The 16993-nt window shown below is 38.2% G+C and overlaps 1 protein-coding gene across 1 annotated transcript in view; it reads right to left on the bottom strand.

Moving 5' to 3' along the window:
- The window catches only part of mast1a (microtubule associated serine/threonine kinase 1a), an 84796-nt gene that overhangs the window by 41589 nt on the left and 26214 nt on the right, over positions 1-16993 (bottom strand). The window contains exons 3-5 of the mRNA XM_059338922.1: positions 4199-4287; positions 4007-4082; positions 3391-3463 (exon numbers count right to left, since the gene is read on the bottom strand). Of these exons, the coding sequence (XP_059194905.1) occupies positions 3391-3463; positions 4007-4082; positions 4199-4287 (238 nt within the window). The remainder of the gene's footprint in view (positions 1-3390; positions 3464-4006; positions 4083-4198; positions 4288-16993) is intronic.

Genomic DNA, 16993 nt, shown 5'->3' with positions numbered 1-16993 from the left:
GGGGGGGGCGATGGAGGTGGAAAAAAGGAGAATGGAGATGCAGAGAAACCATCTCTAACCTCATCTCCCAGTAAAAAGAGATCAATGAGTTGCCTGCAGTGTTCTGTATGTCTCTCTGTACGTGCTGCTGTGAGGTGAAGTCAATGAAAGAAATGATGTGTGAAAAAGACGCAGAGGAAGTGATTGTGTTCAGATGGCACAGAAGTGTACAGGGGGTGGATTATGAGTCAACACCTTGCTTCCACCTGAGCGTCATACACATTAAGGTCCATTTCTCAAATGGGCTATTTACCAAATGGACCTTGGCAGGGTTCATTTCTCTGAGTAGTCTCTTATGCTTCACTCAGACAAAAGTTAACATTGTTGTTGTCCCTCTGTTTGCATCAAAACATGTTTCACTTCCACCTACATGCTTTTATTTGTCTCTCTTTCCTCTCTTTATCCTCCATCTCCGCTTCTCTGGGGATAAAGTGATGGAGGGAGAAATAGTTACAGGAACAGTGGAGGAATACAGATTGGTTACATTTCCTTTCCATTATCCCTGCTCCACTTCTTTTTTTTTAATGAGAAAGGCCAAGCCATCAGCTGAAGCAGTTTGATCATATCTTAGCAACTGATGAGTTATTTTCAGTTCTGCTTTAGATGCGATGCATGTCCTTTAGCGCTTTAATGCTTTTAGATAATCGGCTAAAACTCGTGGCTTGTGTGTGTTTGTGTATCTGAGCGTTTGGCTGCAAGAGTGGCATGTAATCATTTCAGAGTGGAGCAAGAAACATGTAGAACACGCAACTTTTGGGACATACATTTACAAGCAGATTTTATGCATGGAAATATATGCAAATAAAGTTTGAGTGAAATACATATTCATGTAAACGATACAAAAGCCCACCTAATCAATTTAGAAACAGATGGAAAATCGTACATGCAGTTTTGGGTGTTGATTTCAAAACTTAAGCTAAAGCAGCTTTCTTCTCTCAGGAGAAGAAAAAGCAGATCCAACATTTTTAGTGTTACCTTTCTCCTGTGTCTCTGGTAAAAGTGAAAATGAAATAAAGTACAGTGCACAGTCTGAAGATAGGAACAACGACAGCACAGCAGTCACCAGAGGCCTCACATTTGACTCCAGGAGACTTTACAGGAGACTGCAGCTCCACTGTGCTGCCTTGTTTGATAGTCACAAGTTTTGTGTTACAAGGACACACTTAGTCAGCTCTATCCCACATTTGAGAGAGCACAGGGTGCGGCGGCTGCTGCAGCAATAATACACGACAGCTGAAGGAAAGTTGCTGCTGTAGTCACGTCTGTGCTGCAGACAGTTTTGCTGGTAACCTCTTAAAGAGAAAACTTAAAGAAAACACACACCCACTCTGATACAGGCTCTTAAAATGTTACATAATATTGATTTGGCAGATGCTTTTGTATAAGTGACTCACTTTCATACGCTAGGAATAATTTGGGCTATAATGTCTTGCTTAAGGACACTTTTACAGGAATCGAGCCACCAAGCTTGTGACTAACAGCCAACCTGATCCACCACCTGACCTGCAGACGCCTTGTGTGGGCACATTAGAGATCCCTGATCTGAAATATGTCATTCAGACGACAGTTATGCATAAATACGTCCATCAAACAATGACTAAGAGATATTCCTATCCAATAAGCAGAGATAGCATTGGTCCGGTATTGAGTGATAGTGCTGCAAGTGCAATTGCACACAGTCAATGTAAGCCCACTCAAAGAGTTTGTTTTTGCCATTGACCAGATCAGATTGTTACTGTATGTGTCTGACAACATTATGGAAAATACCTTACAGAGAAAAGTCTGTTTGTTATTGTGTATAACCAAGTCTTTTTCTGGAGTCTGAATATCGGCAGAAACAGGCTCCACTCTTTACAACAAAGGTATTCTTCCTCCGTGAGTCAGACAAGACATTATAACAAGCAGACCGGAAGAAAAGAAAGGTGAAGAAAAAGTTTCTATTCCTCTGTCGTGTTATTTCCATAATGTTGTCAGACACACAAACAATCTGAGCCTGTAAGTGGCATAAAAACAAGCATATTGATATTGCACAGCTGTTTTACCCCATTAGACACTCAGACACAAAAACATGGGTAAATAAGTTGAAAAATCCCCGAGTTGACCTTTAAGTATAGATATAAATTCAGTGTCATTTGGTCAGAGTGAGTCGCTGAATCAATTTGTAGTGCCACAGCAATCATTGTCCTCATCCTATCTTACCTTACCTACCTTAATTTTTAAATTAGACACAAAACAATGGTATTGGAAATCAAAATAGAATGGTGGAGAGAAAAAGTTGGATGGGGGCCTCCCTTATGATTAATGTCTTTTGTCCCCAAGTGTCAAATTTCTGATAAATTAATGTAAGTAAATACAGGTACATCTCAATAAATTAGAATATCATAGAAAAGTTTATTTGTCAGTAATTCTATTAAAAAATATTGGAAATAACAAATTATATAGATCCATTACACACAGAATGAAACATTTCATGTCTTAATTTATTTAATTTCTTCTAGTTATAATGATTATGGCTTACATTAAATGAAGACTTAAAATTCAGTGTCTCAAGAAAAAAAATATTATTACAAAAGACCTATTTTAAAAATTATGTTTAATATGGAAATGTTGGCCTGTGAAAAGTATTTCCATCTATATGCACTCAATACTTGGTACACACACATATCCTACAAGAGTGATAACATAATGAGAGCTAAAGAACAAATACAATATACCTCTATGCATGTCAGATCAAAGCAAATATAAATAATGCTTCTTAGACGTTACAGCTGTAAGACATAACCTTAGCACATCTGAAGAACAGAGACATCAAACATAAAGCGCCCTCCTACACTGTTGGTCTGCATTAAACACAAACTGAGCTCGATTGAATACTTAGTTCAGAAACAGCTACTGAAGTCTACATTCATCAGAAGAGAGAAAACTAATCAGGACATTCAATAGAGATTTAGCATTGTGACATATTGGACAATAAAACAAAATGTGCAATTAATCTAAGTGAAACATTAAAGGGAGAGTTCAGATTTATAGTTTGGAGATCGTGATGCAGGCTCCAGGCAGGAAACAGACGTATGTACAATATATCCACTTTATAACATTTTCATTGTGGGCCTTTGTTTAGGTGGTTCAAATACTTTTTGTGTAAGTCCTGGTCTGCAGCAAAACATTCATTAATTTCCCGCTTGGAGCGCGCATCTGGATCTTCAAACTGGGAACGTGCAGAGCACCTACTACACGTAATATATTGACTGTGGATAAGAACCTCATACAACCTCACTTCAGAAAATCCAAACTATCCCTTTAAGCAACTGCATAGGAGCTATGAGTGTGTGGCTTTCTTCTTAAACTCACCGTTGAGCTGGGTGTATTGGTGCCATATCCTGAGGAAGGCAGAGAAGCCAGGGACCATCGACGACCATCAGCCCTGAGGAAAATAAATAAATGAAAGTGGAAAATGGAGAACATATGTTAGAATCTTTTCTCTATCACTTTCAATAGCCAGAATTCCAATATTGGTTTCTATTTTAGTCCCTCCAAACAACACGGTTATACTAAGGCAATCCCACCACCTTCACCCCCTTTCTATCCAATTACACTCTGGTTCCTTTTATTCCCCTCTTCCCTCTGGCCCTCTCCAGCCCCGTCTGACACTTCCTCTGAGTGAGTGATGAGGGACACACGCTTGGGAAGAATTCTGGCACCTCGCCTCATTCACCTGGACCTGCTCTCTGTCTCACGGACACGCGGTGGGAGCAGCGAAGGACACAGACAGGACCGCCGCATGCAGTTCTTATTTTGCATGTTTGTGTGTCTGCGTGGGTGTGTTCCCCGAAGAGTTTCATTGCATGCGTGTGTGTGTATGTGTGTGTAAAAATAATCCGATCAACAATTTCACTCAACTTCTTCGCACCGCTCTTGCAATGTTGCATGTGTGACTTGTTGTGTGAACAAAAGGAGGGATGCCAACCTGCGAGAGGAGGCGAAGGAGAAGTGGGCGGGTCCGCTTGGTGAGAAGTTGCGCGGGCTGTCCAACGGACTGCTTCCTGTTGAAATACATATGGACACAACAAAGTAGAGAACACACACGGCGGGTTATCAGGCAGGATTATGAACCAAAAGTCATTTCAGGTCCTCATGTGTATAACTTTTAAACACTGACCTATGTGTCCTGGCAGTGGAGAGTGCGGCCGCGGCAGAGTGGGCGATGTGCTGGTCAGGATGAGGCTTTTCCGGTTACTGGTTCTGCAACTAGAACATATACAAGAACAAAGGGCACATCAATATTTGTCTTTATTATATTCTCCATCGATACCAGACAGATAATAGCTCTCACACACACACACACACACACACACACACACACGCACACACAGCACTGTGTGACCCCCAGGTTAATGAATACACTGTGTCTGTGTTTGGCTTTTGTCTGTGTGCTTACTTGTCACCATGAGTAAATGTATATAGCTTACAGTACAGTTTGTGTGTATGCTCTTTTATCTAGAGTACAGTATGTCTCCAGTGTGTGTGTGTGTGTGTGTGTGTGTGTGTGTGGCAGGTGATAATACAAGACTTTATTGACGTCCGCCCACCCACAAGGGACAGCGACAAAGCAACAAAGATTTTTAATTTCCTCAAGGTCCAGCCCCACGACGCCTGCTGCCATGAAATATAATGGCAGGAGTGATGAAGGCGATGGTGAGACAGGCAGAGAGAAAGAAAATAATCGGGGAGGGCAGGTGTAGACCATAATGAAGAACAGAAATTATTGAACCATAAAGGCTTCACTCACTGCTGCTGCTGCAGCCACTACTGGAAGTGTTTTTGAACAATTCCACAAAGAAGCAAACATGCACAAGGTTTATTGTGTTACACAACAGCTTGTAACGTGGGAACTGGATTTTTCAGGTGTTATTTTCATGTGTAGATTGGGTTCGCTCATAGGCCTTTTGTGTTTGAGTGTGTGCTTCACTGGAGTATGGAGGACAGGAGCTACCAAAATTTAAAAATAAATTATAAATATAAAAACCCAACATAATTGAATAAATATGCCAAAAATGTAGAAAAACAAATAAATAAATGCAGGCATTGATTAATTGATAAAAATGTAACATTAATTTTTTAAAAATTCTTTATTTATTTAGCGTTTATATCTTTTAAATGTATGTTTATTTTCAAAATATTTATTTTGTTTTAAATTTATATTTAAGTGTATTTATTCATTTAAAATCATACATACATAAAATCTAAAAATATATTAAAGTAAACAAAAAGCAAAGGAAAAAAATAATTGCATTAAAACAATTATGAATATCAATTAATAAAAAATGAAAAATAAATAAATAGAGTAAATAAATAGGGGAATCAGTAAAAATGTAAATAAAATAAAAAAAATAAATAATAAATATAATTTAATGTCCCATTCAATGATGTAATTATTGCCTATTTATTTTAAATATTACTCTTGCAAAATATTCAATTGCATATTTATTCATTAGTTAATTTATTAATTGAGTCATTTATTCATTTTATATATTGGCAGCCTCTGTCCTCAATACTGACGTGCCTGTCAGACCAGATTTTGCAAAGCAGAACCACATCTGATGAACAACACAAGTTTGCTCCGTGTTGCATCAGCCCGCACGCTGCTCTACATCTGTGCAGGAAGTGCTCTACATCACAGACGCACACTTAAAAATAAAAAAGTAAATATGAAGAAAGTAAAAATAAAAAATGCACTGTCACACAAATACCCAGCCAGTTGTTTGATGTCTCTCCCTCTCCGATCAATAATCTATATCCTCCCACATCCTCCTTTATCTCTCCCTCTTTTTGATGCAAGTTGTTTCTAGCACTCTGAGACATCAAACCCCTGGCAGGATTTTATCGGTGGCAGTGCGTCTCTGTGGGCACCAGCTGAGGGAGAGCTTGTACTCAACCTTGCAGAACAGAGGAGGAGCATATTGAAATATTTAAGGGAAATGCATTAGCTTTGGACAGAGGGCTGGAAGAGGCTTAACGCCATCCTTCGCTACAGCTCTCAGAAGAGGAGAAGGGGGAAGGGTGAGGAATAAAAGAACAAGACAAAAAAAAGTAAAGGGAGACTGTTGCTGCACACATACATACATATATTCATCTGATTTCCTTTCTGCGTTGTGCGTCTTTTTTTCTTCGTCTTTGCATTCGTCTTTCTTTTCACTCTTCTTTAACCTGTAGTCTCTCAAATCCACATTTCATTGCTGCTTTTCCTCAATCAAAAGCTGAATCACTTGAGCATACGCTTCACTCCAGAACATATTCTTAGCTTTTTGATTCATGATTCATCACATCGACAGCAGCTCCACTCCACCAGTGACTCACTTTTAGGGGAGCGTCTAATTTTTCAAACCACAGATTACAGGTTGAGGGATTTAATCCTACCTGCATGTAACTTTTCTAAATTTTTCTCAGTCTCAATAAATCTTTTCACCATCATCTCATTCATCTGTTTCTCCTTCATTTCTCCCATTTTTCCTGCTTTGTTCTAATTCTGCTTTCTCCTTCTTTGAAATTAACTCTCTGACCGATGAATAATTGAAATGTGGGAAGTCCAGGAAAGTCATTCGTCTGCTCTAACTCCCCTTTTCAGGCTTAGAAAGACAACTATTAAAGAACATCTAACAGAATGAAGAGCCACGAGGGCAGAGCAATCTAATCTTCCCATAAAGCCAGAAGTCTCTTGCAGCCATGATGCTTTATAACATTGTTATCTTAAATGAATGCTATAAAAGGGCATCTTGCCCAAAGCATTCATACTGTAAAAAGAAAAAAAAGGTTAAATAGGAGTGCTGCTCTTTACTCTATACTCCAGCAGCCAGCCACATATTTATCAGCAGTAAAGGTCACATTAGAGTCCTGCTCCTTGTATTCAGCAGCAGCAAGGAGGAGAATGCGTGACAGAAGCAGCAGGGGGGAGACGAGGGGAGAAGCATCCATCTGTGGATGCTCTAACACTGTTATATTTCTGTTGTATTCCAGTGCATGCTGTTATTTTGGGATGGTTTGACTTTGACTTCTGTCAGAAATGTACTAAAGTGACTTTGCAGAACCCTTGAAGACATTTTAGATCAGAGGTTTACAGAAACATTAAATTTTTCAATTAATTTCAAAAGAGAGGGAGACTATATTCTTCTTTTACTTCCACTGAAATGGTTTAAATTTTCTATTATAATAAAGCGTTTCTTCAACAACGAAAACCCCCTGATGTTCTCTTTCCAATTGTGCAATTCTATAAACTACGCTGGTTGAAGATATTATTGGCCTTTTAAAGAGCATATTGGTATCGGTGTATATGTCCAATATGTACCGTTATGAAAACTTTTTTTTACACAATATATAACGCAGAAATTGTTGCTTGCCGTGATTTGGAAATGATGTTAGCTATTAAATTTATTTCTTCTTCTCCAAAAAAAAAAAATTGATATATAATTTTTTTTTAAATTCCCATTTATTGTGTATTTTATCATTTATCATTTATAAAATTGGCTGACAATGTAATACATTAAGTTTTATAATGTATAATAATGTATAACAATTTTAAATATTATAAAATAAGTTTTAGGTTTGAGAAAGGTGCTCTCTGGGTACATTTGGTGAAAAATTGGTGCACAAAACACATAAAAAGGGTCTATTTTCATCCCAGCTCAAAAAATTACTATATTGGCCACCAAATCGGTTATCGACTAATTTCCCCCTCTGAAATCATCATTGGTATTAACCTCAAAAATCCCATATTGGGCTCTTCTATAATCTGTGATATTCCCTGAGTTATCTAGTTTTCACAGACAAGAAATAGTGAAAATTTTACCATCTACTTAACACAGTATATTGCACATTGGTGTACTTGGAGTTAATTTTGCTGGAAAGATTGATCAACAGATGGGTAACAAATTAAAGGAAAAACTAATATAATTTATTACTAAACCTGCGTGAATTGATCTTTTTTGCCACCTTGGGGATGTGCAACAAGCACTGAAGCAATTTAATTAAAAAGTGTTAGGTGTATTTTTTTGGTGAAATATAGAAGTTATAGATAGATAGATAGATAGATAGATAGATAGATAGATAGATAGATAGATAGATAGATAGATATACTTTATTTATCCCAAGCTGGGAAATTACAGTGTAGCAGCAGCATTACACACATAGACAATGACAATTAAATAAAAAGAACAATCTAGGCATACTTCAAGCAATAAAATATAAAATACAATAAAAATACAATAACATTTTTATTGTATTTTATATTTTATCACTGCAGTGTATTAACATGTATGATTCCAGTGTATATGTTGGGGGTTTTAGAGAGCAGGATAGATAGGTAGTTATGTGCCATAGTTTTGTCACATGATGTTGTTTCACAGATGCTACAAATTCTAAAACAAGGACATTTCACACACATCTTCAACCTGAGAGCGTAGAAGATCTACACAATCACCAAAGTTTAAAGGTGGACACACGGCATTAGTGTCAACAACTCAGTATCTGTGAAAATGTGAAATATGGTCACAACCTGCATTTATGTTATTGAGTTATGGTGTTGAATAAAGTCCAGAAAAGTGTTTTTGCAGAATAGTAAGATGTCAAAGTGAAATTGACCTTTGACCTTTTGGATATAAAATGTCATCACTTTTCATTTTATCCTGTCAGACATTTGTGTGCCATTTTGTCATAACTAGCAGCTGTTGAGAGGTCAAAGTGAGCTTGACCTTTGACCTCAATTTTATAATCAGTTCAACCTTTTTAATGTGGATTTAACTGTGAAAGAGAGCTACTTCATCAAACAGCATACTTCATTAAATAATATTTAACATTGTTATATATTACTATATATTAAACAAACAATGTAGTACACTGTCAGCCAATTCTATAAATGATAACTGAGAAAATAAAGAATAAATAGGAATAAAATAGCTCAATAAATATACATTTTTTTTAAAAGGGTAAAAACAAACAAACAAACAGCTAGCACCATTTCTAAATCACACCAACCAACATTTTCTGCATATATTGTACAGAATACATATACACGAATACTACCTGATAATATCTGTCAACCAGTATATCTGGTTGTGCATCTGTATATACTCGAAAGAAATATACAAATAGATAGAAATAAAGGAATGTGCACATTATAAAATGCTGTGCAACATATGAAAAATGCTGAGTATCATCAAGCATTATGACAACAGTGAACAAACTACACAGACAGATGCATAAAGAATACTGCTATCCTAGTAATTGGCAATACTTTGTATATTTTGTCCATATCCATCCAAAGACAGGACATCCAATTTAAATTCATATTAATCCTGTCTTGTTCCCTGTCTTGCCCTGAAATCCCAGCCACATAATTAGCCGTCACAGTGGTCGCAGCCAGCGAAGGTGACAGGACGGGAGCTATAGGTGGCTGTAAAGACTTATGACGAACACGCTGCAGATTCACTTGACTGGAAAAGCAAAGAAGATAAGAGAGGTGGGTATGTGGAGGGCAAAACGTGTTATGTGTGTGTGTGTCTTCATGTGTGTAAATGTGACTTTAAATCACTCTGTCACGGTTATGGTCATGCAGCCGCCTCAATCTGGTTAAGAAGGTGTGCGTGCGTGTGTGTGTGTGTGTGTGTGTGTGAGAGAGAAAGAGAGAGAGAGAGAGAGATGGAGACAGTTAGTATGCTGCACTGCCATCCTTGAATCATAAATCTGAAGCTGTCTGTAGTTTTGTGGTCAAACACAAACACATTGTCAGTTTACGGCCAAACAATCCTGCACTATATCACCCACGACGTCCTGTTTTCAGGCAGCTGGTGATGTTTGAATTCATTCAGCCGTCCACTTATGCATAAATGAATTTCAAACAAGAAAAAACGAGACACTTTCCCTTTAAATACTCGAACCCACTCAGATGCATTTAGGTTCATCAAGAAGAAATTCTTGTCCATTCATAATGAACCGACCAAGAAGAAGAAGAAGAAGAAGAAGAAGAAGAAAAGTGAAGAGGATGAGAAGGGGAATGTACAATGTTACCATAGCAACGCATTTAGAGTCACACTCCAGAGAAGCAAACAGTGACATCGCTCTAACTGTTTCCTTTTTTCTATTTTCACCACAGTGAGAAACTCGTGTTAACCAAATAAAAAAAATGAAGGTGAGCCTCAGACTGAGCTCTGATCTGAGGCCAGTAAATCCACAGAAACAATGATCTCACCCTGCAGCCGACCACAACGCTGTGAGTCAGTGTCTGTTGATACGTCGAAGCCAAAGACTTGTTTGTGAATGCCAGGTTTATAATCCATCATAATCCATTGTGTAATCCATCATGCAGGCTCAATCTGTGTGTGTGACAGAGGAGCAGTGGTGAGGCGTGAGGCGCTGTCAGTCACACAGAGTATGATTCATGGGGGTCAATGGTGCATGCTTCTATTGTGTGCGGCCTCTGTTGACGGACAACGGAGAAGATGAGAGAGCCAAGAGGGAGAAACAACTTTTGATATGTGAGAGATAGAAACAACGTGTGATAGTGTCAGCCGTGTCCGTCTGAGTCTGTCAGAAGGTGCAAATCAAAATCACTGCTTTTCTGTTTGTATTTTTGCAGGATTCAGGTGGTTTCTGCACATTTATATTCTATTCTTGTGTGTATCACAGTATTCTCACTTGCAATTAATAGTATTTGGCATAGTATTTTTTACCTTGCACTGTTTGTGCATGCATAGCATTTCTCAATATTTTTTCACACTTTATTGTAATTATTTCTATTGCATCTATAAGTGAGCTCTTACAGCATTTCACTGAACTTGGACATTGACAATAAAGATCTTATATCTTATCTTATCTTCTGCATCCAGGTGCTCTCAGGAAATACCTCCAGAATGTCAAACAGAAGCCAGGTTTATAGCCAAATGTATCACAAATTTTAACATAATTTCAACAAAATTGGCAAAAGAAAAAGCTAATTAATGCTCAGTTGAGTTGGTTCATCAAGATAAGCAGTAGGCTGCACAAATTCTCCAGTTCGAAAACCAACCATACTATGCACTAGATGACGCAATTAAAAAAGCGGCAGTCAGACTTCAAACGGAGAAACTTGACATTTGTTTTATGTTATAATGTGAAAGAAGGTTATATGAAATGTGCGGAGTGATGAGGAGACTGTTTTTAACTGCTACTATATTTCATCTCTTCAGCAGAGCAGAAGATCCACCATGAAATGAAATGTGTCATGTATGTCATCATTTATTTACAAAATCTGTTTTTATAGCACTTTGTCGCAGTTTTCTTTTGATCCAAACACCAACTTTTCTACCTCAGCCAAGGATAAAACATATTTTGTAATATTTTAAGATATATTCTCTTGCGTTTCACTCAGGGGTTTTTATGCGCAACTTGTAAATGCGCATAAAATCCTGTGGATGGAAACATACCTAGAGTAGCTACAGGAAAGAGATACTAAGAAACTATTTTGTCTGAAAACCATTTATTTAACAACAAAAAAATTAGCCTACACACTGGAACTGACTTACTACTCTAGGACAGGTTGATGTTTAAAAAAAATAGTGTTGTGCCTGTATAAAACATGCTTTTTCAGAATAGTTTGCATGGGAGCTCATCTAAAGGCATCTTTCAGCTGATTGTTTCAGGGGTTTTTGGGGGTTGCTGTTTTGGTTTTTTTTGGGGCAGCCCACTGTGCTCTACCAGCACCAAACAGCAGATTGGCACAGTTAGTGACCAGCTGGTGGAGCAGATATTTATCTTAGCAGTTGGTGAAGACCAAAAAGAGATTGAATAACATTCATCAGGTGGCCAGAAACACGGCTATAACCGCCTGTGTTTTACGATTTCTCCTGAACTTATCTGCCAAAGCAAATGAGTCGTATACAAAGGTATTTTGTAGCTAATAGAGTTGCATGGTGACACAGCAACCTTTGGAGGATAACATTAACAGACAATGTCAACGGTAACCAACAGAGACACAGAAAGAGTGAAAAGCACAAACAGAGACACACAGATGTGACAGCCAACAACCTCAGTTGGTGTCTCTGCTCCCAATAATGAAACCCCGGGCTGGCATTGGCTGCAGCGCCCCGGTCAGCCTGCTGCGGGGGGTCAGAGGTTAAATCTGTGGTAATGACTCGTGTAGAAGCTTTGACGAGCAATTATCCCCCTGCAGGCCCTCGGCTGGCACCGGGCCATTAGTCTCTCTCAAACAAACGCCCACAAAGTACACACAGTCATGGACAAACACAAACGCACAGTGTTGGTCCCCTAACACCCCAAAACTGTCCCAGACTGTGTACACTGATTACAGCAATAAAAGCAAAACAATAACACTCCGATTCAGGTCATTAAAACTACACATTTCATGCTTCCCTGGCACTGATACACACAATCAGCATCTAAGCCACGAGTGAGGATGGAACAAGTGCATAAAGACTCTAATCTGTAATACATAACAGGCTGGTTAATTTAATTTATGCCTTCTGTTATGATAGCAATGTACTTATCAAGGTAACTGCTGGATGCTGATCACAACAACATTATTATAATAACAATCAGACGATCAAAAAAGTTGTTACCAAGCCAACCATTTAGCAATATCCTTTAAACCAAAGAGAAAACTCTGTGTGCTGCAGTATGGAGGGAGACGGGCTCCTTTTATCTGCTTGTACTGGTGGCGCTGCAGTGACAAATAGCTAGTTCGCAGTAACGTTATAGCTGTGAACACAACAGAGAAGTTTAGGCTCTTTGGGGGGGATTAAACGTTACAAGTCCTCAAGACCCGAAGCTAAATTCCTGTGTTGCTTGCCAGTGGTGTAACTACGTAAATTTACTTAAGTACTGTAGTTAAGTACATGTAGTACTTTATTTGATAATTTCCATTTTATGTAACTTTATACTTCTACTCCACTATATTTAGCCAACAGCCTTAGTTACTTTTCAGGTTTTCATTTTTAACATAAAAACATGATTTGTTAAAAAAAAAACCTTCATAACAGTATAACAAGTAGTTAAAATGAGCCCTATCTTTACAAATTATACATTTAATGTATTTAATAATACAACATCATAATAATATATTTCAAATATATAAAAGAATCTGTGTGGGGCCATTCTGCATAATGAGTGCTTTTACTTTTGATACTTTAATTACATTTTGATGCTGATACTTTTGTACTTTTACTTTTACTAGTTTTGGAGTAATTTTGCAGTACTGTATTAGTAATTTTACTTAATTGAGGGATCATAATACTTTTCCCACCACTGAATCTTGCTGCTTGCCACCAGCTGATTAATTAGTTAGTTAAAAAGTTGCCAAATTTAATTAATTTGCTCTGAAGTTAGCCACTTCTAAGCCATTACTCAGAGACATTTTATGTTCTGCCGCATCATACAAAATGTTAAAAAGAAATTCTGGACAAAATTAATTGTTAAGATTAATCGATTAATCCATAAAATAGTTGATAGATTAACCAATAGAAAAATAGTCATCACAGACAGCTCTATTATGTATGCCATTATAGATAGCATTTAGTTGTATTTTGCAAGTTTGTTCACTCAATAGCAACTTGACCTTTAGAGAATTAACATAAAAGAAACACTGCATTTTGTTCTGAGCTTTGACCGGTAATTTAATGGTTCTTTAAATGACATACAGAACAATAATATAGCAGTGAATAAATATTTTTTAATGTAAATGGTGAAGTAATGGCATCCTGGGCAGAGACTGGTCACCCTTACTAACTTTGTGTGTTGTAATCTGAGCTTCTCTGTGCTTTGTTTTGGTATCTGGTCCAGCCACACGTGTTTGTCAGTGCATGTTGAATCTGCCCCTTCAAAACTGTGGCCCCTGACCTCCAACAGCAGGAGTATGCAGGAGAGAGTTGCCCCTCAAATGGCAGTGCAAGACCATTTTCTTTTTCTGTACATAAAAAACCTGTCAAAAACGATTTCATTATCTTTATTCAAATGTATAAATAGCAGTTAGAAATAACAGTATTTCATTTCAGCATGCTTCTCTGGCGCTTTGTAATTACTTCCTAAATGACTTCTCCATGAGGGGGCTGTCCTCTCCTCCTGTGCCGCTCTGTGCACAAACAAAAAGGCCTCAGACGGGTTTATAATAAAGCCGAGCACATTCATTATAACGGATGGTCACTGATAAGAACACAGCAGCCGTTTAAACAGAACTGCAGCTTCATATTATGAAAAATCAATTAAAGGAATGAGCTGATCCAAAATGAAGCGCCGGAACTGACGGCCTGACAGCACGCCATGAGAGGACGTTTAACTGTCTGCTGCAGGATGTTATGGACGCAGGCAATAGCGTGTATGCTCCTCCTCCTGTGTGTGTGTGTGTGTGTGTGTGTGTGTGTGTGTGTGTGTGTTGTCTGTCAGTCAGTAGTGTCATCTTTTGCTCTAAGTGCTGACTCACAGGGCACAGAGGACACCAGACGCTGCTGATGGTTACACCATCGATCTGTCCAGGCTCACTTCCTGTCAGGTGACATCCCTCTCTTTCTTTCTTTCTTTCTCTCTCTCTCTCTCTCTCTCTCTCCCTCTCTCTCTCTCTCTCTCTCTCTCTCTCCCCCTCAGGACCTCTTAAAGGTGAGTGCATGTTTACAACTCTGGGAAATGGGAATGGAAATGGACGGGATTAAAAGCTACCCCTTTAAAAAAAAAAAAAAGGGTCTGTCTCCTGTTAGTGCATCCTATTACACAACATCCTCTGTTCTTACTGCCAGAGTCCCAAACATCCACCAGGACCTAGATGGATCCCAAACAAGTGAAGTGGCCAAATCAAGCCACGTGGGCAGATTCATCAAGCATGAGGCATTCAGATGGAGATTGAGGGGGTGATTGAGTGATGCTGACATGCAGCAGATGAAAGCAAACAGGTGAAAAGAGGAGAGCAGAAAAGATAAACGACCGGAGGAGAACATACAACGGGACCGTCTGGTGGTTAGGGGTTGCTGCAGGGGTTAGTCACATGGCTCTCTTGTTGCTATGCAATGTCGCACAGAGAGACATAAATAGAGGCTTTTGCTGTTATTCCCCATGAAAGAGAGACTAAACAAGGAACGAAAAAAGCTGAACAACAAAGTAACAACCATAGCTTCACAAGTGAGAAAAAATTTAGCTAAACAAAGAAAAGAGAAAAGGTGGTCACAGAGAAAATACTGACTGAGTCACCCAGTCATTTCAGCTTCTGACAAATAGCAATAATTTTGGCAATTCATGCTGTTACTAAGGGGCAATTCTCAGTTTGCAAGAGAGCGTAGGTGGTGGTTCAATAAATTAAAAAGGTAGTGTGTTTTGTTGTGACTCTTCAGTTCAGTGACTGATTATATAATGAGCTGGTAAGTAAGCTTGTTATGTGATTGAATAAAAAGTTGGCTGGCGGACTAAATTACAGACTTATTGGGTGGATAATAAACATGCTGGCCAACAGTCAGACTGTATTCTAGCTGGACTATTTCCTGACTAGCTGACTTCATAGTGGACTGAGTAAGTGGCTGACTGATAAATAATGAAAAAGTTGTCACTGAAGTCTGTCGGGCCCTGAATGTGTTCAAACCAACACCCCACCAAGTCATCTCACATCTGGGCCACCTGAATATTTTGGCTTTGACTGGAAATTTTAGCTCTCACATGTACTTAGTCTTTGTTTGCATGTGTACAGCCAGTGATATAAAGAAATAGTTTGATATTTTTCAAAGTATGCTTATCTGCTTTCTTGCTGAAAACATTGACACCACTTTCATGTTTTGCTGTAATGCTGCAATCCATTGCAAGTCGGAAGTCGATAATTCAAAGTCGATATTATATAGCCGTGCATCTGCTCGAGAAAACTACGATGACAGCAGCAATTTCTCAAGCATCAACTTATCACAGCACGATTAGCAAAGAGAAACAGCATATGCAGCAAGGAATCACCTTAAAATTTAAAATGTGGCGTGTTTGAGATGATAAAATAAAAAACAATAAAAGACAATAAAAGCACTGTGGAGCCATTTTCAAAGATAAACAAGTCAACAAAAACACAAATGGTTTTGGCCTGTACTGTTGTTTCAAACATTTTAGTAGAGTGAGACCTACAGAAACACCTTATATCTGCAAATTCTGATATCATTTTACATATTGAGCTACACCACCACAGCTTATCTCAACATTTGTCCTTCACTCAGTCCTGCATCACAGGTTTTGTGCTAGGTCGATCTGACTGCGTCTAGAAGCATTTTGGTCAGTACCCACTGATAATAGGGCGGCTGTGGCTCAGCTGGTAGAGCGGGTTGCCCCCTAACGCAACGGCCTCCTTTTATCGAGAATTGGGGGTTGAGTATTTATCTGAGATGTGGCTAATGCCTTGATCAATTCATTAATTAAACCTATAAAGGTGTTCAGTGTTAAGTGTTCAGAACATTAATATTTCTCTTTTTGAAGTCCATTTCCATGTTCAACTTTGTTCCATAAGTTGTTGAAATAACTTTTGGGTTGATACCATTTGTTACACACATTTAGTGCTGAATTGTGCTTTTTTTTCATATCAAGAATGGATAAAAATGGTCAGAAACCCTCCAGAATATTACTTAAATATACCAAGATCTTTGGAACAACAAAGAAAAATCCATGCTGTGATTTAATTTAAAAAACTTTGGTAATTTTGGAGATTTCTGTATTTTCAGCAATTGGATGACAGGGACTTCTGTTCTCTAAACTGCTGTGGAACCTCCTTATTGCCAATAAACCAAGGAAAGCTATAAACCTTCTGAATGCACTAGGTCTCTAGTTTGTAAAATTTAACTTTAATTTCCTGTCAGGTCTTCATTTAACTTTTTAACCAGGTTTGTAATATTGAAATGTGATAGAATGAAATTCCTCCCAAATCAAAAGTGTTTCTTTCATTCAATATCAAAGGTCCACTGGT

Source organism: Centropristis striata, chromosome 1 (assembly GCF_030273125.1).
Source record: "Centropristis striata isolate RG_2023a ecotype Rhode Island chromosome 1, C.striata_1.0, whole genome shotgun sequence".
Lineage (NCBI taxonomy): Eukaryota > Metazoa > Chordata > Actinopteri > Perciformes > Serranidae > Centropristis > Centropristis striata.
Note: the sequence above shows the minus strand (reverse complement) of the source record. Positions and strands in the feature narration are given on the sequence as shown.